The following is a 23,921-nucleotide window of genomic DNA, read 5'->3' on the forward strand; positions in this document are numbered from 1 at the left end:
GACTCATATCTAATGACCTACTTGTTATCTCCACTGACGTATTTTAAAGAGGCATCTTAAACGTGGCTAAAACAATTCATTTTTTTTACTCATAGCCCTGCCCTTCCTCCATCTCATTATTATGGAGTTGCTTAAACCAGAAATCTATAAGATTATTTTTATCTCTTTCCCTCCCTTTTTTCATCCAGTCTATTAGCAAGTCATGTCAACTTTATTTCTAAAACATATTCTGAAGTCTATTGATTTCTTATTTTTTCTACTACCACCTTAGCACAAGCCATCATCATCTCTCACCTGGTCTGTTGCTCTGGCTTCCCACCTGGTCTACCAGCTTAAATTCTTGACCTTCCCCACAATTCATTCTCCACAGAATTGATTTAAGTTTATGATTCAAAACATAAATCAGATCATATTGCTTCCCTACTTAATCTTCTAATGGCTTCCCAAAAGATTCAGAATAATAACCAAGCTCCTTGGGAAATGTAAATCAAAACCACAATGAGATACCACTTCAATCCGACTAAGATGGCCATAATAAAAACAAACAAAAAAAATCCAAGCAGAAGGGCTTCCCTGGTGGCGCAGTGGTTGAGAGTCCGCCTGTCCGTGCCCTGGTCCGGGAAGATCCCACATGCCACGGAGCGGCTGGGCCCATGAGCCATGGCCGCTAAGCCTGCGCGTCCAGGGCCTGTGCTCCGCAACGGTAGAGGCCACAACAGTGAGAGGCCCGTATACCACACACACACACAAAAATCCAAGCAGAAAATAACAAATGGTAAACTAAAAAGGTTACAGCCTCTGTGGAAAACAGTGTGGCAGTTCCTCAATAATTTAAACATACATTAACCATATAACTCAGTAATTCCACTCCTAGGTAAGTACCCAAAAGAATTGAAAACAGGTGTTCAAACAAAACTTTTGCACAAATGTTCATAGTACGGCTATTCCCAATAACCAGTAAGTGGAAACGACCCAGCTGTACACTGATAGTTGTAAATGGATAAACACAGTATGGTGTATCCATACAAGGAATATTAATCAGCCGTGAAAAGGAATAGAGTACTGAAACATGCTACAACATGGATGAACCTTGAAAATATTATGCTAAATGAAAGAAACCACATATATGTTGCATAATTCCATTTATATGAAATATCCAGAATTAGCAAATCCATAGAGATAGAAAGCAGATTAATTGTTGCCAGGGACTGGGGGAAGGGAGAATGGAAAAAACTGCTAATGGATATGGGGTTTCCATTCAGAATGATGAAAAAGTACTGGAAATAGTGGTAATGGTTACACAACATTGTGAATGTACTTAGTGTAACTGCATTGTACACTTTAAAGTGGTTAAAATGGTAGATCTTATGTTATATGTATTTTACCACAATCGAAAAAAAAAAATACAAGCTCCTTTTCCTGTAATACAAAGCCCAAGGTTCCTGCCTACTTCTCTGGCCTCATTTCATATTGTTCTGCTTGCTCCTGGCTTTTTTATTGTACTTAAAGTTTACCAAGTTTTTTCCCACCTTAGAACTTCTGTCATAGCTGTTTCTTCGGCCTGAAATAATGGTTGTGTGGCCAGCTTCTTCATACCCTTCACATTACCTCAAAGCGCCCTTCCCTGACCACCTATTCTAATATAGCCTCCCAGTCACGATCTCATCACTGTATTTAATGTTCTAACATAGCACTTTATATTATATTTTTCATGTTGAGTTGTTTATTATTTATAGTCCATCTCTTGACCTAGTAGAATGTAAGCTCTATGTAATGAACAACATCTATCCTGTTGCCTATTAATTCCACTGTACATAGAACCTTGACATATAAGAAACATCCAATAAATATTTGCTAAATGATTAAGGGAATGAATGGATAAAAGAAGTAAAACAAAACTTAAAATTCTAGCTAGTAGCTGAATTTTGGAAGCGCAGCTATTCATATAGACAGCAATTAGAGCTATCTTTAGAATTCATTTCATATTACTTTTAGAACATAAGTTTAGCCTTGTATGAACTCTTCAGGCTTTTAGGAGAACAGTAAACATCTCATTAAAGAAGTTCAGAATCTGCTTTTTAAAGTCAGCACCTTTATTATATTGTTTCATATTTAAGATTGGAAAATCATATGAAGATTCAAGATCAACAACATTTTCATCCTTTGTGATATCAGAACTTAGAGTTTGAAATTAAAATTCTCTGATCAGAGGCTTCAGAGTGATATAAATATTAAAATTGTATCATTTTAAGCATTTTTATATATAAAATTATTCATAAGTTAGTGTTTTAAGAGGGCTAGAATTTATAAAAATACATTAAAAAAATACATTTAAAATATTTCTATATTAGACTTCAATACTTCACTAAATGTAAGGTGTCATTTTGAGTAAAATTTGCATAAGAAATACAGTGGTCGTTTACTGAGCTTTGGATATCAGGGACATCAATCATGAGATAAATGCCTCGTTCAATTATAGTGAACTCACAGCTATTATATATAAAAGACTTGCAGGGGCTTCCCTGCTGGCGCAGTGGTTGGGAGTCCGCCTGCCAATGCAGGGGACGCGGGTTCGTGCCCCGGTCCGGGAGGATCCCACATGTGGAGCGGCTGGGCTGCTGGGCCTGCGCGTCCGGAGCCTGTGCTCCGCGATTGCGAGGCCACAACTGTGAGAGGCCCGCATAACGCAAAAAAAAAAAAAAAAAAAAAAGACTTGCAAACACTCCTTTGATCTATAGATGAAAAAGTATAGATATATTTTAAAAATTCTTATACTGATTCAATCTTATTCCCTGGTAATGCTTTTAACATTTAGCTTAAATTGTCTCCAATAGTAGAATCTGAGAAAGCCAGAGATAAACCCACGCATATATGTCACCTTATCTTTGATAAAGGAGGCAAGAATATACAGTGGAGAAAAGACAGCCTCTTCAATAACTGGTGCTGGGAAAACTGGACAGGTACATGTAAAAGTATGAAATTAGAACACTCTCTAACACCATACACAAAAATAAACTCAAAATGGATTAAAGACCTAAATGGTAAGGCCAGACACTATCAAACTCTTAGAGGAAAACATAGGCAGAACACTCTATGACATAAATCACAGCAAGATCCTTTTTGACCCACCTCCTAGAGAAATGGAAATAAAAACAAAAATAGATAGGACCTAATGAAACTTAAAAGCTTTTGCACAGCAAAGGAAACCATAAACAAGACAAAAAGACAACGTTCAGAATGGGAGAAAATACTTGCAAATGAAGGAACTGACAAAGGATTAATCTCCAAAATTTACAAGCAGCTCATGCAGCTCAATATCAAAAAAACAACCCAATCCAAAAATGGGCAGAAGACCTAAATAGACATTTCTCCAAAGAAGATACACAGATTGCCAGCAAACACATGAAAGAATGCTCAACATCATTAATCATTAGAGAAATGCAAATCAAAATTACAATGAAATATCATCTCACATGGGTTCAGAATGGCCATCATCAAAAAATCTGTAAACAATAAATGCTGGAGAGGGGGTGGAAAAAAGGGAACCCTCTTGCACTGTTGGTGGGAATGTAAATTGATACAGCCACTATGGAGAAGAGTATGGAGGTTCCTTAAAAAACTGCAAATAGAACTACCATATGACCCAGCAATCCCACTACTGGGCATATACCCTGAGAAAACCATCATTCAAAAAGAGTCATGTACCAAAATGTTCATTGCAGCTCTATTTACAATAGCCAGGACATGGAAGCAACCTAAGTGTCCATCAACACATGAATGGATAAAGAAGATGTGGCACATATATACAATGGAATATTACTCAGCCATAAAAAGAAACAAAATTGAGTTATTTGTAGTGAGGTGAAGGGACCTGGAGTCTGTCATGCAGAGTGAAGTAAGTCAGAAAGAGAAAAACAAATACCGTATGCTAACACATATATATAGAATCTAAGGGGAAAAAAAAGGTCATGAAGAACCTAGGGGCAAGACGGGAATAAAGACAGACCTACTACAGAATGGACTTGAGGATATGGGGAGGGGGAAGGGTAAGCTGTGACAAAGTGAGAGAGTGGCATGGACATATATACACTACCAAATGTAAAATAGATAGCTAGTGGGAAGTAGCCGCATAGCACAGGGATATCAGCTCTGTGGTTTGTGACCACCTAGATGGGTGGGATAGGGAGGGTGGGAGGGAGGGAGACGCAAGAGTGAAGAGATATGGGAACATATGTATATGTATAACTGAGTCACTTTGTTATAAAGCAGAAGCTAACACACCATTGTAAAGCAATTATACTCCAATAAAGATGTTTTAAAAAAATTCCCATAAGAAATACAGTGGTCCTTTACTGAGCTTTGGATATCAGGGACATCAATCATGAGATAAATGCCTCGTTCAGTTATAGTGAACTCACAGCTATTATATATAAAAGACTTTCAAACACTCCTTTGATCTATAGATGAAAAAATATAGATATATTTTTAAAATTCTTATACTGATTCAATCTTATTCCCTGGTAGTGCTTTTAACATTTAGCTTAAATTGTCTCCAATAGTAGAATCTGAGTTAACTTTTGCCTTTTTAGAACACTCTGTTAAAGTAGTTGAATTGATATCAGTCATTTTCTTTATACATTATTCCTTTAATGTGAGCTCTCAATCTGAAATAGTTGAATATATCCTGTCACTTTTAACTTACAGGAAAGGTAACCCACTTGATTTAATTTTTTTGAAACTATAATATTCCTATTTATTTGCTTAGATCTTTTTCACTTTGTTAAATTGCAGGGAATGCAAGATGGAGATTGAAGACAAAAAGCAAGAACTCCTTGAAATGGATCAGGCACTTAAGGAGAGAAATTGGGAGCTAAAGCAAAGAGCAGCTCAAGTTGGTTTTCTTAACTATATATATATATATATATATATTTTTAACTATATTTTAATGAAATTTTCTGTTAAAATACAATCGCACAAGGTTTCAGAGGTCCCCTCTTTTTGGCAAAATAGACATTTTTATAGCTTTTTTAAAAAAATTCATTTATTTTGGTGTGTTAGGTCTTTGTTGCTATGAGCGGGCTTTCTCTACTCTTCATTGCTGTGTGTGCGCTTCTCATTGAGGTGGCTTCTCGTTGCAGAGCACGGGCTCTAGGCATGTGGGCTTCAGTTGTGGTGCATGGGCTCAGTAGTTGTGGCTCGCGGGCTCTAGAGCGCAGGCTCAGTAGTTGTGGCTCGTGGGCTTAGTTGCTGCGCAGCATGTGGGATCTTCCTGGACCAGGGCTCGAACCCGTGTCCCCTGCATTGGCAGGCAGATTCTTAACCACTGTGCCACCAGGGAAGTCCCTTTATAGGTATTTCTTTTTTATGTGCATATAAATATTTTTAAAATTAGAAATATGTTGTCTCTCTTTATCTTGCTATTTTTATAGCAGGTGGATTTTCGGGAATGAAGTTTAGCTTAGTATCTGAACCTTTTGATCTCTTTTAATACTGTATATCAGAAGAAAATGGGATTAAGGGAGTTACTTGCTCAGCTAGTATTTATTAGAGGAACAAAAATATTCAGAAGGCATTATTTAGCAACATCTTTTTTAAAAGACTTTATTTTTTAGAGCAGTTTTAGGTTCACAGCAAAATTGAGCAGCAGGTAGAGAGATTTCCTGTAAACGCCCCACCCCCACAGATGCGCAGCCTTCCCCATTATCAATATTCCCTGCCAGAATGGTACATTTGTTAAAGCTGATGAACCTATTGATACATTGACACTTCATAATCACCCGAAGTCCATAGTTTACATTACAGTTTACTTTTGTGTTATACATTCTAGGAGTTTGGACAGCTATCCATCATTATGGTATCATTCAGAATATTTTCACTGCCCTAAAAATCCTCTGTGCCCCACCTATTCATCCCTCTCCCTCTTATCCCAACCCTGGCAACCACTGATTTTTTGCTGTCTTTGTAGTTTTGCCTTTTCCAGAATGTCATACAGTTGGAATCATATTGTATTGTAGCCTTTTCAGATTGGCTTCTTTCACTTAGTAATATGCATTTAAGTTTCCTCCGTGTCTTTTCAAAGCTTATTTCTTTTTAGCATGGAATAGTATTCCATTGCCTGGATATATTATGGTTTATTTATCCATTCACCTGTTGAAGGATATCTTGTATTGCCTTTGCTCCTTTGTCAAAGATCAGTCGACTATATCTACATGGGTTTGTTTCTGGTCTCTTCTGTTCCATTGATTTATTCACCTATTCTTTCATCAGTACCACACTGTCTTGATTACTGTACCTTTTTAGTAAGTCTTGAAGTTGAGTAATGTCAGTTTTCCAACTTTGTTCTCTTTCAAAATTGTGTTGGCTCTTCTGGGTTTTTTGCCTCTCCCTATAAACTTTAGAAGCAGTTTGTTGATATCCACAAAATAACTTGCTGGGATTTTGATTGGCATTGCCTTGAATCTATACATCAAGTTGGGAAGAACTGACATCTTGACAATATTAAGTCTTCCTATCCATGAACGTGAACTCTCTCTGCATTTATATAATTCTTTGATTTCTTTCATTGGAGTTTTATAGTTTTCCATATATAGATCTTGAATATGTTTAGATTTATAACTATTTCATTTTGGAGAATGCTAGTATAAATGATAATTTTGTTTTTAACTTCAAATTTCTCTTGTTCATTGCTGGTACATGGGAAAGCAATTGATTTTTGTGTATTAACCTTGTATCCTGCAACCTGCTATAATCACTTATTAGTTCCAGGAATTTTTTTGTCAAATCCTTTGGATTTTCTACCTAAATCATCATGTCATCTGCAAACAAAGACAGTTTTATGTCTTCGTTCCCAACCTGTATACCTTTTATTTCCTTTTCTTGTCTTACTGCATTAGCTAGGATATCCTGTACAATGTTGAAAAGAAGTGGTACGATGGAATATCTTTGCCTTGTATCTGATCTTAATGGGAAAACTTTGAGTTTCTCACTGTTAAGTGTGATGTTAGCTGTTAGTTTCTTTTAGATATTCTTTATCAAGTTGAGGTAGTTACTCTCTATTCCTAGTTTACCAAGAGTTTTTATCATGAATAGATGTTGGATTTTGTCAAATGTTTTTTTCTGCATCTATTAATATGATCATGTGATTTTCTTCTTTAGCCTATTGATGTGATCAGTTACATTAATTAATTTTCAAATGTTGAAAAAGCCTTTCATACCTAGAAAAAATCCCGCTTGTTGTGGTGTATAGTTCTTTTTATACATCGTTGGGTATGATTCAATAATATTTTATTGAGAATTTTTATATCTATGTCCATGAAAGATACTGGTCTGTAATTTTCTTTCTTTATAATGTCTCTGTCTGGTTTTGGTATCAGGGTAATGCTGGCCTCAGAGAATGAGTTAGTATTTCCTCTGCTTCTATCTACTAAGTGAGAGTGTAGAGAATTAGTATAATTTCTTCCTTAAATGTCTGGTAGAATTCAGCAATGAATCCATCTGAGTCTGGTGCTTTCTGTTTTGGAAAGTTATTAATCATTGATTGAATTTCTTTAATAGATATAGGCTTATTCAGATTGTCTCTTCTTGTGTGAGTTTTGGCAGATTGTGCCTTTCGAGTAACTCGTCTATTTCATCTAGTTTTATTAAATTCATGGGCAGAGAGTTGTTTTTAATATTTCTCTATTATCCTTTTAATGTCCTTGAGATTTGTAGTAATATCTCCTCTTTCATTTCTCATATTAGCAATTTATATCCTCTCTTTTTTTTTTTAAGTTAGTCTGGCTGGAGACTTATATTATTGATCTTTTCAAAGAACCAGCTTTTTGCTTTGTTGATTTTCTCTATTGATTTCCCAATTTTAATTTCATTGAGTTCTGCTCTAATTTTTATTATTTTTTTCTTCTGCTTAGTTTGGATTTAATTTGCTCTTCTTTTTCTAGTTACCCAAGGTGGAAGCTTAGATGACTGATTTTAGGCCTTCTTTTTTTTTTTTTTCTTTTGCGGTATGCGGGCCTCTCACTGTTGTGGCCTCTCCCGTTGAGGAGCACAGGCTCCAGACGCGCAGGCTCAGCAGCCATGGCTCACGGGCCCAGCCGCTCCATGGCATGTGGGATCTTCCCGGACCTGTGTCCCCTGCATCGGCAGGCGGACTCTCAACCACTGCACCACCAGGGAAGCCCCTTTCTTCTTTTCTAATATATGCATTCAATGCTTTAGATGTTCCTCCAAGCAGTGCTTTTGCTGCATCCCACAATTTTCATGTTGCATTGTTATTTAGCAGCTTTTTTTTCCTTAAATTTTATTGATTTTGGGGGGCTGCATTTGGTCTTTATTGCTGTGCGTGGGCTTCCTCTAGTTGCGGTGAGCGGGAGCTACTCTTGGTTGCAGTGTGCGGGCTTCTTATTGCGGTTGCTTCTCTTTGTTGTGGAGCACGGGCTCTAGGTGCGCGGGCTTCAGTAGTTGCAGCATGTGGATTCAGTAGTTTTGGCACACGGGCTCTAGAGTGCAGGCTCAGTAGTTGTGGTGGACAGGCTTAGTTGCTCCGCGGCATGTGGGATCTTCCTGGACCAGGGATAGAACCCATGTCGCCTGTATTGGCAGGCGGATTCTTAACCACTGCACCACCAGGGAAGCCCTAGCAGCTTTTATCAAGCATAAAATGAAGTTTGAATCATTTTATTTGTCACTTATGTGAACATAATCATATATCAGGCTCAAGATCCAGTATTATTAAGCAATGATTATTTGTCTCATTCTTTTTTCTTTTTTTTTTTTTTTTTTTTGCGGTACGCGGGCCTCTCACTGTCGTGCCTTCTCTCGTTGCGGAGCACAGGCTCTGGACGTGCAGGCTCAGCAGCCATGGCCCATGGGCCCAGCCGCTCCGCGGCATGTGGGATCCTCCCAGACCGGGACACAAACCCATGTCCCCTGCATTGGCAGGCGGACTGTCAACCACTGCACCATCAGGGAAGCCCCTATCTCATTCTTTTTAATAATTTATTGGAGATGCATTTATTCTTTAGTTATACCCACTATAAACAATTCTAAATCACATTGCAAGCACACAGTTTTCCATGTTAGAATAAAATTGAGTGACAGCTTAATGTTGCTTTTGTACTTAGGTTACACATTTGGATATGACTATTCGTGAGTACAGGGGAGAAATGGAACAGAAAATAATTAAATTAGAGGGTACTCTGGAGAAATCAGAATTGGAACTTAAAGAAAGCAACAAACAGGTAAATTATTAAAAATTACGTCTTAAATTGTTTAAAAAAAATAACTCCTTAACTGTAAGCATCTGTTATTCACATAATACAGCTTTTTAATAGAATACAAACAATAAAAATACTGCATTATTTTACTTTATTATTTATTTATTAATTTATTGTTTTTTCACTGTGCTGTGTAGCTTGTGGGATCTTAGTTCCCCAACCAGGGATTGAACCTGGACCCTTGGCAGTGACAGCATGGAGTCCTAACCACAGGACTGCCAGGGAATTCCCAATACTGCATAATTTTAATTATCTTGTACATCCTATGTTATATTCATTTTCTTCTCAATTTTTTCCCCAGCTTTATTGAGGTATAATTGACAAAAAATGGCATATATTTAAGATGTACAACATGATGTTTTAATATACACATACATTATGACATAATTACAGTAATCAAACTAATTAACATATCTACAACCTCATATAGTTACTTTTTTTTTATGAGAACACTTATCAAGTATACAACATAGTATTACTAATTACAGTCATTCACTGTGCCATACATTGTATCTCCAGAATTTATTCATCCTGCCTAACTGAAACTTTGTACCCTTCCACCACATTTTTCCTTTTCTCTGACTCCCCGGCTTCTGGTGCTTACCCTTTTAATGTTATTTTAAATGTATTTTTTTTGTATGTCAACGTGTTCACATATTTATTATAATGTGTGCATATCTGAATATGTATAAAATATCTCTGGAAGGATTTGCAAGTAATTCTATTAACTGTGGTTGCCTCTAAGGAAGGAACATAGTAAAGAAGGGGAGTTTGTTTTCACTAATTGTATTTTTTACCTCATGCAGATAATTACCCGTAAAATTATTTTTAAGGCCACGTAATGTGTGTTGTTTTAACGTACCTTTATTTTCCTTTCTTATACAAATGTGGTTGAGACTGTCATCTCTTTTAGTATATTTTAGGTATACATATAAGCATTTTATTAGGCACAAGAATTCTGATACTTATGTCAAAGTTATGGTTGTTTTAAGAAAAACATATTTTTGAATCTTTGTTCTAATAAACTCACTCTCTTCTAAAAGAAAAAAGAAAAAGAAAAACATTTTTAAATTTTTGCTATTTTAGATATACATGTTTAAAACCTGACTTACTTGGATTGCATTTATGACTGAAGAATTATTTTTCTTTAGTTACATTAACATTGCTCTGTTTAAAATTCAGATAGAAGGTTTGAATGAAAAATTGCAAAATGCCAAAGAACAACTTCGAGAAAAAGTGTTTATAACACTACAAAATGAACAGGAGATAAGTCAACTGAAAAAAGAAACTGAACGGACACAAGAAAAGATGAAAGAAATGGAAATTGTAAGCAAATTATTTTCCTCCTAAGGAACAAGATTGATATAAATCGTTATGTTTTGTTTTTGTTTTTTTTTGTTTTTTTAGTGTTAAATATGCTTTGTATTTATCTTTTATAAATTTATTTATTTATTTTTTGGCTGTGTTGGGTCTTCGTTGTGGTGCGCGGGCTTCTCATTGCGGTGGCTTCTCTATGTTGCAGAGCACAGGCTCTAGGCACACGGGCTGCAGTAGTTGTGACAAGCGGGCTCAGTAGTCGTGGCTCATGGGCTCTAGAGCGCAGGCTCAGTAGTTGTGGTTTGCAGGCTCTAGAGCACAGGCTCAGTAGTTGTGGTGCATAGGCTTAGTTGCTCCATGGCATGTGGGATCTTCCCGGACCAGGGATCGAACCTGTGTCCCCTGCATTAGCAGACGGATTCTTAACCACTGCGCCACTAGGGAAGTCCTTATGCTTCTTTTTTTTTTTTCTGCCTCTTTATTAGAGTATAATTGCTTTACAATGGTGTGTTAGTTTCTGCTTTATAACAAAGTGAATCAGTTATACATATACATATGCTCCCATATCTCTTCCCTCTTGCATCTCCCTCCCTATCCCACCCCTCCAGGCGGTCACAAAGCACCGAGCTGATCTCCCTGTGCTATGCGGATGCTTCCCACTAGCTATCTACCTTACGTTTGGTAGTGTATATATGTCCATGCCTCTCTCTCGCTTTGTCACAGCTTACCCTTCCCCCTCCCCATATCCTCAAGTCCATTCTCTAGTAGGTCTGTGTCTTTATTCCTGTCTTACCCCTAGGCTCTTCATGACATTTTTTCCCTTAAATTCCATATATATATGTTAGCAAAATTTGTCTTTCTCTTTATAACTTACTTCACTCTGTATGACAGACTCTGGGTCTATCCATCTCATTACAAATAGCTCCATTTCATTTCTTTTTATGGGTAATATTCCATTGTATATATGTGCCACATCTTCTTTATCCATTCATCTGATGATGGACACTTAGATTGTTTCCATCTCCTGGCTATTGTAAATAGAGCTGCAATGAACATTTTGGTACATGACTCTTTTTGAATTATGGTTTTCTCAGGGTATATGCCCAGTAGTGGGATTGCTGGGTCATATAGTAGTTCTATTTGCAGTTTTTTAAGGAACCTCCATACTGTTCTCCATAGTGGCTGTACCAATTCACATTCCCACCAGCAGTGCAAGAGTGTTCCCTTTTCTCCACACCCTCTCCAGCATTTATTGTTTGTAGATTTTTTGATGATGGCCATTCTGACTGGTGTGAGATGATATCTCATTGTAGTTTTGATTTGCATTTCTCTAATGATTAATGATGTTGAGCATTCTTTCATGTGTTTGCTGGCAATCTGTGTATCTTCTTTGGAGAAATGTCTATTTAGGTCTTCTGCCCATTTTTGGATTGGGTTTTTTGTTTTTTTGTTATTGAGCTGCTTATAAATTTTGGAGATTAATCCTTTGTCAGTTGCTTCATTTGCAAATATTTTCTCCATTCTGAGCGTTGTCTTTTTGTCTTGTTTATGGTTTCCTTTGCTGTGCAAAAGCTTTGAAGTTTCATTGGTCCCATTTGTTCATTTTTGTTTTTATTTCCATTTATCTAGGAAGTGGGTCAAAAAGGATCTTGCTGTGATTTATGTCATAGAGTGTTTTGCCTATGTTTTCCTCTAAGAGTTTGATAGTTTCTGGCCTTACATTTAGGTCTTTAATCCATTTTGAGCTTATTTTTGTGTATGGTGTTAGGGAGTGATCTAATCTCATACTTTTATATGTACCTGTCCAGTTTTCCCAGCACCACTTATTGAAGAGGCTGTCCTTTCTCCACTGTACATTCTTGCCTCCTTTATCAAAGATAAGGTGACCATATGTGCATGGGTTTATCTCTGGGCTTTCTGTCCTGTTCCATTGATCTATCTTTCTGTTTTTCTGCCAGTACCATACTGTCTTCATTACTGTAGCTTTGTAGTATAGTCTGAAGTTAGGGAGCCTAATTCTTGCAGCTCCGTTTTTTGTTCTCAAGATTGCTTTGGCTATTCAGGGTCTTTTGTGTTTCCATACAAATTGTGAAATTTTTTGTTCTAGTTCTGTGAAAAATGCCAGTGGTAGTTTGATAGGGATTGCATTGAATCTGTAGATTGCTTTGGGTAGTAGAGTCATTTTCACAACGTTGATTCTTCCAATCCAAGAACATGGTATATCTCTTCATCTATTTGTATCATCTTTAATTTCTTTCATCAGCGTCTTATAATTCTCTGAATACAGGTCTTTTGTCTCCTTAGGTAGGTTTATTCCTAGATATTTTATTCTTTTTGTTGCAATGGTAAATGGGGGTGTTTTCTTGATTTCACTTTCATATTTTTCATCATTAGTGTATAGAAATGCCAGAGATTTCTGTGCATTTTGTATCCTGCTACTTTACCAAATTCATTGATTAGCTCTAGTAGTTTTCTGGTAGCATCTTTAGGATTCTCTATATATAGTATCATGTCATCTGCAAACAGTGACAGCTTTACCTCTTCTTTTCCGATTTGGATTCCTTTTATTTTCTTTTCTTCTCTGATTGCTGTGGCTAAAACTTCCAAAACTATGTTGAATAAGAATGGTGAGAGTGGGCAACCTTGTCTTGTTCCTGATCTTAGTGGAAATGCTTTCAGTTTTTCACCATTGAGGACAATGTTGGCTGTGGGTTTGTCATATATGGCCTTTATTATGTTGAGGAAAGTTCCCTCTATGCCTACTTTCTGCAGGGTTTTTATCATAAATGGGTGTTGAATTTTGTCGAAAGCTTCCTCTGCATCTATTGAGATGATCATATGGTTTTTCTCGTTCACTTTGTTAATATGGTGTATCACATTGATTGATTTGCATATATTGAAGAATCCTTGCATTCCTGGAATAAACCCACTCGATCATGGTGTATGATCCTTTTAATGTGCTATTGGATTCTGTTTGCTAGTATTTTGTTGAGGATTTTTGATCTATGTTCATCAGTGATATTGGCCTGTAGTTTTCTTTCTTTGTGACATCCTTGTCTGGTTTTGGTATCAAGGTGATGGTGGCCTCATAGAATGAGTTTGGGAGTGTTCCTCCCTCTGCTATATTTTGGAAGAGTTTGAAAAGGATAGGTGTTAGCTCTTCTCTAAATGTTTGATAGAATTTGCCTGTGAAGCCATCTGGTCCTGGGCTTTTGTTTGTTGGAAGATTTTTAATCACATTTTCAATTTCAGTGCTTGTGATTGGTCTGCTCATATTTTCTATTTCTTCCTGATTCAGTCTTGGCAGGTTGTGCCTTTCTAAGAATTTGTCTATTTCTTCCAGGTTGTCCATTTTATTGGCATAGAGTTGCTTGTAGTAATCTCTCATGATCTTTTGTATTTCTGCAGTGTCAGTTGTTACTTCTCCTTTTTCATTTCTAATTCTATTGATTTGAGTCTTCTCCCTTTATTTCTTGATGAGTCTGGCTAATGGTTTATCAATTTTGTTTATCTTCTCAAAGAACCAGCTTTTAGTTTTATTGATCTTTGCTATCGTTTCCTTCATTTCTTTTTCATTTATTTCTGATCTCATTTTTATGATTTCTTTCCTTCTGCTAACTTCAGGGTTTTTTTGTTCTTCTTTCTCTAATTGCTTTAGGTGCAAGGTTAGGTTGTTTATTTGAGATGTTTCCTGTTTCTTAAGGTAGGATTGTATTGCTATAAACTTCCCTCTTAGAACTGCTTTTGCTGCATCCCATAGGTTGTGGGTCGTCGTGTTTCCATTGTCATTGGTTTCTAGGTATTTTTTTATTTCCTCTTTGATTTCTTCACTGATCACTTCGTTATTAAGTAGTGTATTGTTTAGCCTCCATCTGTTTGTATTTTTTACAGATCTTTTCCTGTAATTGATATCTAGTCTCATAGCGTTGTGGTCGGAAAAGATACTTGATACAATTTCAAATTTATTAACTTTACCAAGGCTTGATTTGTGACCCAAGATATGATCTATCCTGGAGAATGTTCCATGAGCACCTCAGAAAAATGTGTATTCTGTTGTTTTTGGATGGAATGTACTATAAATATCAATTAAGTCCATCTTGTTTAATGTATCATTTAAAGCTTGTGTTTCCTTATTTATTTTCATTTTGGATGATCTGTCCATTGGTGAAAGTGGGGTATTAAAGTCCCTTACTATGAATGTGTTACGGTCGATTTCCCCTTTTATGGCTGTTAGTATTTGCCTTATGTATTGAGGTGCTCCTATGTTGCGTGCATAAATATTTACAATTGTTATATCTTCTTCTTGGATTGATCCCTTGATCATTATGTGGTGTCCTTCTTTGTCTCTTCTAATAGTCTTTATTTTAAAGTCTATTTTGTCTGATATGAGAATTGCTACTCCAGGTTTCTTTTGGTTTCCATTTGCATGGAATATCTTTTTCCATCACCTTACTTTGAGTCTGTATGTGTCTCTAGGTCTGAAGTGGGTCTCTTGTAGACAGCATGTATATGGGTCTTGTTTTTGTATCCGTTCAGCCAATCTGTGTCTTTTGGTGGGAGTATTTAGTCCATTTACATTTAAGGTAATTATCGATATGTATGTTCCTATTCCCATTTTCTCAATTGTTTTGGGTTCGTTATTGTAGGTCTTTTCCTTCTCTTGTGTTTCTTGCCTAGAGAAGTTCCTTTAGCATTTGTTGTAAAGCTGGTTTGGTGGTGCTGAACTCTCTCAGCTTTTGCTTGTCTGTAAAGGTTTTAATTTCTCCATCAAATCTGAATGAGATGCTTGCTGGGTAGAGTAATCTTGGTTGCAGATTTTTCTCCTTCATCACTTTAAATGTGTCCTGCCAGTCCCTTCTGGCTTGCAGCGTTTCTGCTGAAAGATCAGCTGTTAACCTTATGGGGATTCCTTTATGTGTTATTTGTTGTTTTTCCCTTGTTGCTTTTAATATGTTTTCTTTGTATTTAATTTTTGACAGTTTGATTAATATGTGTCTTGGCATATTTCTCCTTGGATTTATCCTGTATGGGACTCTCTGTGCTTCCTGGACTTGATTAACTATTTCCTTTCCCATATTAGGGAACTTTTCATCTATAATATCTTCAAATATTTTGTCAGTCCCTTTCTTTTTCTCTTCTTCTTCTGGGACCCCTATAATTCGAATGTTGGTGTGTTTAATGTTGTCCCAGAGGTCTCTGAGACTGTCCTCAGTTCTTTTCATCCTTTTTTCTTTATTCTGCTCTGCAGTAGTTATTTCCACTATTTGATCTTCCAGGTCACTTATCTGTTCTTCTGCCTCAGTTATTCTGCTATTGATCCCATCTAGAGTATTTTTCATTTCATTTATTGTGTTGTTCATCATTGTTTGTTTCATCTTTAGTTCTTCAAGGTCCTTGTTAAATGTTTCTTGCATTTTGTCTCTTCTATTTCCAAGATTTTGGATCATCTTTACTATCATTATTCTGAATTCTTTTTCAGGTAGACTGCCTATTTCCTCTTCATTTGTTAGGTCTGGTGGGTTTTTATCTTGCTCCTTCATCTGCTGTGTGTTTGAGTTTGGAGTCTCCTTTTTGCAGGCTGCTGGTTCGTAGTTCCCTTTGTTTTTGGTGTCTGTCCCCAGTGGCTAAGGTTCGTTCAATGGGTTGTGTAGGCTTCCTGGTGGAGGGGACTAGTGCCTGTGTTCTGGTGGATGAGGCTGGATCTTGTCTTTCTGGTGGGCAGGTCCACGTCTGGTGGTGTGTTTTGGGGTGTCTGTAGACTTATGATTTTAGGCAGCCTCTCTGCTAATGGGTGGAGTTGTGTTCTTGTCTTGCTAGTTGTTTGGTTAGGGTGTCCAGCACTGTAACTTGCTGGTTGTTGAGTGAAGCTGGGTGCTGGTGTTGAGATGGAGATCATTGGGAGATTTTCGCCATTTGATATTATGTGGAGCTGGGAGGTCTCTTGTGGACCAGTGTCCTAAAGTTGGCTCTCCCACCTCAGGGGCACAGCACTGACTCCTGGCTGCAGCACCAAGAGCCTTTCATCCACACGGCTCAGAATAAAAGGGAGAAAAAGTAGAAAGAAAGAATTAGTAGAAGTAGAAAGAAAGAAGGAAAGAAAGAAAGAAAGGAGGGACGGAGGAAGGAAGGAAGGAGGGAAGGAAGAAGAAAAAGAAAGAAGATAAAGTAAAATAAAATAAGATAAAATATAATAAAGTTATTAAAATAAAAAATAATTATTAAAAAAAAACGGATGGATAGAACCCTAGGACAAATGGTGGAAGCAAAGCTCTACAGACAGAATCTCACACAGAAGTATACACATACACACTCACAAAAAGAGGAAAAGGGGAAAAAATCATAAATCTTGCTCTCAAAGTCCATCTCCTCAATTTGGGATGATTCATTGTCTAAAGGAGGGAGGGAAGGAAAGAAAAAAAGAAGATAACATAAAATTAAATACAGTTATTAAAATAAAAAATAATTATTAAGAAAAAAAATTAAAAAGAAAAAAAAACAGACGGATAGAACCCTAGGACAAATGGTGGAAGCAAAGCTATACAGACAAAATGTCACACAGAAGCATACTCATACACATTCACAAAAAGAGGAAAGGGGGAAAAATCATAAATCTTGCTCTCAAAGTCCACCTTCTCAAAATGGGATGATTTGTTTTCTATTCATGTATTCACAGATGCAGGGTACATCAAGTTGATTGTGGAGCTTTAATCCGCTGCTTCTGAGGCTCTTGGGAGAGATTTCCCTTTCTCTTCTTTGTTCTCACAGCTCCCAGGGGCTCAGTTTTGGATTTGCCCCCCCCCCCCCCCGCATGTAGGTCACAAGAGTGCATCTGTTCTTCGCTCAGACAGGACAGGGTTAAAGGAGCCGCTGAGTCGGGGGCTCTGGCTCACTCAGGCCAGAGGGAGGAAGGGGCACGGAGTGTGGGGCGGGCCTGCGGTGGCAGAGGCCGGCGTGGTGTTGCACCAGCCTGAGGCGTGCCGTGCGTTCTCCCGGGGAAGTTGTTTCTGGATCCCGGGACCCTGGCAGTGGCAGGCTGCACAGGCTCTTCGGAAGGGGGGTGTGGATAGTGACCTGTGCTCGCAGACAGCCTTCTTGGTGGCAGCAGCAGCAGCCTTAACGTCTCATGCAGGTCTCTGGGGTCCGCGCTTTTAGCTGTGGCTCGAGCCCGTCTCTGGAGCTCCTTTTAGCAGCGCTCTTAATCCCCTCTCATCGCACACCAGGAAACAAAGACGGAAGAAAAAGTCTCTTGCCTCTTCGGTAGGTCCAGACTTTTCCCCGGACTCCCTCCCGGCTAGCCGTGGTGCACTAACCCCTTCAGGCTATGTTCAAGCCGCCAACCCCAGTCCTCTGGCGGGTGAGCAGACAAGCCTCTTGGGCTGGTGAGTGCCGATCGGCACCGATCCTCTGTGCGGGAATCTCGCCGCTTTTCCCTCCGCACCCCTGTTGCTGCGCTCTCCTCCGCGGCTCCGAAGCTTTCCCCCTCCGCCACCGGCAGTCTCCACCTGCGTAGGGGCTTCCTAGTGTGTGGAAACCTTTCCTCCTTCACAGCTCCCTCCCCCTGGTGCAGGTCCCGTCCCTATTCTTTTGTCTCTGTTTTTTCTTTTGCCCTACCCAGGTACGTGGGGAGTTTCTTGCCTTTTGGGAGGGCCGAGGTCTTCTGCCAGCGTTCAGTAGGTGTTCTGTAGGAGTTGTTCCACGTGTAGATGTATTTCTGGTGTATCTGTGGGGAGGAAGGTGATCTCCGCGTCTTACTCTTCCGCCATCTTCCCCTCGTCTAAAATCTTTATATTTTAAACTGATTGGTTTTAGTATGTGATTGGTATTTAGTATGCACAGAAACTGTGCCATAAGTATTTTTAGGCTAATTATTTGTGCCAGATACCTACTATTTTCCTTATCTTATTAATTACTTTATTCTGATGTTCTGATTATAGGTGAGGTTATCATCTTATTTGTCTTTATATTCCTTATAGGCATTTGCATATCTCTCACATAGTAAATCCATGATATATGCTCACTTGATCAATAAATATATGTATGTTTTAATTGAGAACCTACTATGTGATAGAACTGAAGATCAGATATTAATAGGATGCACTCCTTTGTCCTTGAGGGACTCTATCCAGAGAATGAATTAACAGATAGTTGTATTTTATTGAGGCCAAGTACATTGAGTTGCCAGATAAAGTTTGATGACTTCATATCATCAGTTTGCATGTGTGTTGACTACTGAACTCATTCCACCCACTTGCCTTTTTTTAAAAGTGAATTTGTTTCTAAGAGCTCTCATGGATGTAACTTTTTTTTGTTTTTAAATACTATACTCAACTTTAAAACTTAATATCAATATATAGCTCTTTATTGTGTTTGATTAATTGATTATCTGTCTCTTCCAGTTGAATATAAACTCCACAAGGGTAGCCACTTTGTCTCCTCTGTTCACTGCTTTATCCTCAACACCTAGAATAGTACATATCACATAGTAAGCATGAATAAATATTTGTTGGATTATATATCAATACATAAATTAAGCAGGGTCTCTGAGACCAAGTTTGGGCCCCAGTGAGAAAAAAGAAAGGTTACTGGCTCAATCATTTCATGTTCCTTAACAAGGGCTGGCTAAAAATATTTACATGAGATTTATACTGATATACAACACTGTTGGACCTTAGGCCCCCATTCTAGACATTAGGGTCCTAGTGATTTGTACTGGTTTCTTTCCTTCTTATCAGCCCTAAAGTCAAGCGTCATTATCTACCATCTAATCTACCTCACTGAGCCAATTTAGAACTAATTTACTTTTTACTGATTTCTTTTTCTCTAAGAAATAATACTTTACTAGGGATTTAACTGAGGAATGTAAAAGGTTTTCAGAAGGAGTAGTAGCCCCAATAACAAATTTCCCTTTTGCAGTGAATAAGATCATCCTTAACCAAGCTGTGTGGGTTAGTGGTAGGTTTTGATTATTCACGCCAGTATATTCTCCATCTTTGACATGGATGATGAAATATTAACGTCTTTCTTCTCTTTATATTATTATATATTCTGTGATGTTGCATCATAATGTTAAAGGATTATGCAGCTTGCATATTAAAGTCATGTAAAATATACCAGTGAGTCCCAGATTTATTACAGTACTTTTGTCATTTTTTTATCATTAAAAAAGAAAACATTTTCGAATGTTAGTTTCACAGTGGATGATATTCATTATATGTTAAATTATATAGAGGTTTAGTTGGGAGGGGTTAAGTCATTTATTAAAAGAGAAATCAGAGTAAGAATAAGTTATCTGTATCATTTTATTTTGAAACCTACAAATATCTTGTGCATTTCAGGTTATGAAAGAGCAGGAACAGTACATTGCAACTCAGTACAAGGAGGCCATAGATTTGGAGCAAGAATTGAGGCTATCTCGGGAGCATTTGCAGAACTCTCATACAGAATTGGTGGAGGCTCATCGTCAACAAGTGCAAGCACAGAGAGAAGTAGAAAGGCTGTCAAGTGAACTGGAGGAAATAAAGCAACTCTCTAAAGAGAAAGTAATCCCTATTCTAATTTTACCTTACTGAAAATACTAAAATTTTTAACCTTTACGTTTTCGACTATAGAATATAGTTCTTACAAAAGTTAATTGTGTTCCACAACAATGTGAATGTATTTAATACCACCAAATTTTACACTTAAAAATGATTAAGGTGGTAAATTTTATGTTATGTGTATTTTACCCAAATTTTTTAAAAAACTGTTATATTTAGCACAGCATTGTAGTGTAACTTGGAAGTCTCTCAGAACTGAGTATTAGTCAAACTAATTAGTTTTCAATAAAATGAGTTATAAAGCACTTTCAGACTTTCAAGTGAATTTGAGCTATCACTCAAACAAAAAAAATAAATCTAATCTTTTTTAAAAAATTTATTCATTATTTATTTATTTAATATAATTTATTTTTGGCTGCATTGTGTCTTAGTTGCAGCACATGGGATCTTCATTGAGGCATGTGGGATCTTTCATTGCAGCACACAGGCTCTTCGTTGTGGCACGTGGGCTTCTCTCTAGTTGTGGCATGCAGGCTCCAGGGTGCGTGGGCTCGGTAGTTGTGGCGCTTGGGCTCCAGGGCGCATGGGTTCTGTAGCTTGCGGCACACGGGCTCTAGTTGAGGCACGCGAGCTCAGTAATTGTGGCACACTGGCTTAGTTGCCCCGCAGCATGTGTGCTCTTAGTTCCCTGACCAGGAATCGAACCCGCGTCCCCTGCATTGTAAGGCGGATTCTTTACCACTGGACCACCAGGGAAGTCTCGAATAAATCTTTTTTAGTAAAAACTTTTTACATTTGTAGCCATTCATATATGAAAACTGACTATCTAAATTTATAACTGTTAGAAACCTGCAGTCCAGAACCCTTGGGGAGGAAAAGAGCTTTTAAGTAGCAAGAGCACTAATATAGATTGTATTTCCCTAGTATTAGATAGAAAGTTAACAACTTGGCTTAAAAATATTTAGATTGATATATGTGAGTTAATTACTTAGACTTCGAAAAAAATATATTTATTGGTATTCTAGAAAAGTTCTTGTGATTTTTCTGCTTTCTATTATGGTTACTAATTCAGTATGGGAATTGACTGAAAATGTTTTTACATTTAGCCTTGGTTAACCTAATGACATTTTTATTCACATTTCTGGGTGGTTAGACTAATAATAAATATACAGGGAATTTTTACTAGAATGTCAGGCACATGGGAGTCTACTAGGAAAAGGGAGGCTATCTTTTATCTCATTTCTGTCCTTATCAATAGTATCTAAATGTAGTATAATTGATTTTATCTGATAAACTAAGCTCAGTTAATCAAATAAGTAAGTGAAAGTGGGGAATTATTAAAAATGACATTTTAGGCCTTCCCTGGTGGCGCAGTGGTTAAGAATCTGCCTGCTGATGCAGGTGACATGGGTTCGAGCCCTGGTCCTGGAAGATCCCACATGCTGCAGAGCAACTAAACGCGTGCATCACAACTACTGAGCCTGCTCTCTAGAGCCTACAAGCCACAACTACTGAAGCCCATGTGCCACAACTACTGAAGCCCACGCACCTAGAGCCAGTGCTCCACAAGAAAAGCCACCACAATGAGAAACACTTGCACCGCAACCAAGAGTAGCCCATGCTTGACACAGCTAAAGACAGCCCGCACGCAAAAACGAAGACCCAGGGCTTCCCTGGTGGCACAGTGGTTGAGAGTCCGCCTGCCGATGCAGGGGACACGGGTTTGTGCCCCAGTCCGGGAAGATCCCACATGCTGCAGAGCGGCTGGGCCCGTGAGCCATGGCCGCTGAGCCTGTGCATCTGGAGCCTGTGCTCCGCAACGGGAGAGGCCACAACAGTGAGAGGCCCGCGTACCGCATAAAAAAAAAAAGAAAAAATGAAGACCCAGTGCAGTCCCAACGCAGCAAAAGATAAATAAATAAATAAACATTAAAAAAAAAAATGACACTTTAGGGCTTCCCTGGTGGCACAGTGGTTAAGAATCCACCTGCCAACGCAGGGGACACAGGTTCAAGCCCTGGTCCAGGAATATCCCACGTGCTGCAGAGCAACTAGGCCCGTGCGCCACAACTCCTGAGCCCCCGTGCCTCAACTACTGAAGCCCGCGTGACTAGAGCCCGTGCTTCGCAACAAGAGAAGCCACCACAGTGAGAAGCCCGCTCACCACAACGAAGAGTAGCCCCCGCTCGCTGCAACTAGAGAAAGCCCGCGCAGCAACGAAGACCCAATGCAGCCCAAAATAATAAATAAACAAAATAAATACATTTATTTTTAAAAAATGACACTTTAAGTATTATATTTTAACCCAAAAATCTAAGTTTACATTCATGCGTTAATCTTTTAATGTGGGACCAAATCTTGGTTTTTGGTGTATGGTAGGGTCACTTGATTAAAATTCCACCTAGTCTTTCTTGCATAAACCATACTCATATTCCATCATCTATAGTTTCCAATTTTAGTTTCTTAAAATGGAAAAAGAATTGAAAGACATTTGTGAATCAGAGGATAGCATCTCGTATTTTTTATGGGATTTCACACAATATTTTACAACTATCCTGACTGGTTCTAATTGGGTAGCAAATGTTTGTGACTCACTCATTGAATTGTCTCAAAGCATATAACTTAGTTTTCATATAAAAACATTCATTTTACATGCATATTTCATCAATGTTCATAATGTATAATAAAACTACATAATTGTAGTCACAAACACAACTAGCATAAATAGGTCTGGATAAATACACAACTGACTGTAGATAAGCAAACAGCACATCTGGTGAGCAAAAATACATACCCATACCTAAGAGCAGACTATTATCTGCCAAAGTTCAGTGTTCTGTGGTTATTAGTTTATTTTACAAAATGCATTGGTTAGTGAACTTCTATTATATTATGATAACAAACAATATACTGATACTTTCCCATTAGTACTCTCTTAAAGATCTAGATTAAAATCTAGATTAATACATTTTTTAAAGTGTACATTTAATATGGTAACTGTGTATGAGTACATAGTATTATAAAAGATTAAGATACTTCTATAAATGTGGTGAGTTGTTTAGCTATAATAGCCAAATAAACAAGTAATGTAACCTTTACTTAATATGTCATTTTAAGGAAGCTCATGGAAAACATTTAGCTGAAGAGTTGGGGGCTTCTCAAGTACGTGAAGCTCAGTTAGAAGTAAGAATGCAAGCAGAAATCAAGAAATTGTCAGCAGAAGTAGAATCTGTCAAAGAAGCTTATCATCTAGAGGTAAATAAAAATTTAATTTGTTCTATTACCCCCTGCTAAAGTGTGTTGATCTATCTGAACAAAGTATAAGTCTAGCTCTTAAATGTTCATTATAGAGTAATACATGTGGTCTTCCATTTCTGGTATCCTAAACGTATAACTTTTGCTTCATATCCAGTGAACTAATATTCTGTGGGGTTAAGAGGTTGAATTCTTTAGCCAGGCATCCTGGTTCTAAATCTCAGCTCATTACTTGACACTTATGTAACCTTGGGCAACTAACTTAACATCTTTAACTAAAATGGATATAATAATGCTATCTATTTCATAAAACTGTGCTGAGGATTAAATGAATTAGTGTAGTTAAAGTTCTTACACCAGAGCCTGGCACATCATTATCATTGTATCATTGGTTATAAAATAGCGCTTGCCAAAACTAACTGGAGGTATTTAATAACCAATATAAGCTGTTTCATGTGATGTAGATCTATTAATGTGTTGTAATTTTCAACATTTGCTCTGATAGTAAGTTAGAGAGGCAGTACAATACTTTTTATCTATC

At 37.7% G+C, this 23,921-nt stretch overlaps 1 protein-coding gene across 9 annotated transcripts in view; it reads left to right on the forward strand.

The window, feature by feature from the left end:
• Positions 1–23,921, forward strand: part of CCDC18 (coiled-coil domain containing 18) — a 118,176-nt gene that overhangs the window by 73,635 nt on the left and 20,620 nt on the right. For all 9 annotated transcript variants that reach the window (XM_060025734.1, XM_060025742.2, XM_060025761.2 and 6 more), the window contains 5 exons: positions 4,792–4,891; positions 9,120–9,236; positions 10,455–10,598; positions 19,925–20,128; positions 23,243–23,380. In XM_060025734.1, the coding sequence (XP_059881717.1) occupies positions 4,792–4,891; positions 9,120–9,236; positions 10,455–10,598; positions 19,925–20,128; positions 23,243–23,380 (703 nt within the window). The remainder of the gene's footprint in view (positions 1–4,791; positions 4,892–9,119; positions 9,237–10,454; positions 10,599–19,924; positions 20,129–23,242; positions 23,381–23,921) is intronic.

The sequence above is a fragment of the Delphinus delphis genome, chromosome 1 (assembly GCF_949987515.2).
Source record: "Delphinus delphis chromosome 1, mDelDel1.2, whole genome shotgun sequence".
Lineage (NCBI taxonomy): Eukaryota > Metazoa > Chordata > Mammalia > Artiodactyla > Delphinidae > Delphinus > Delphinus delphis.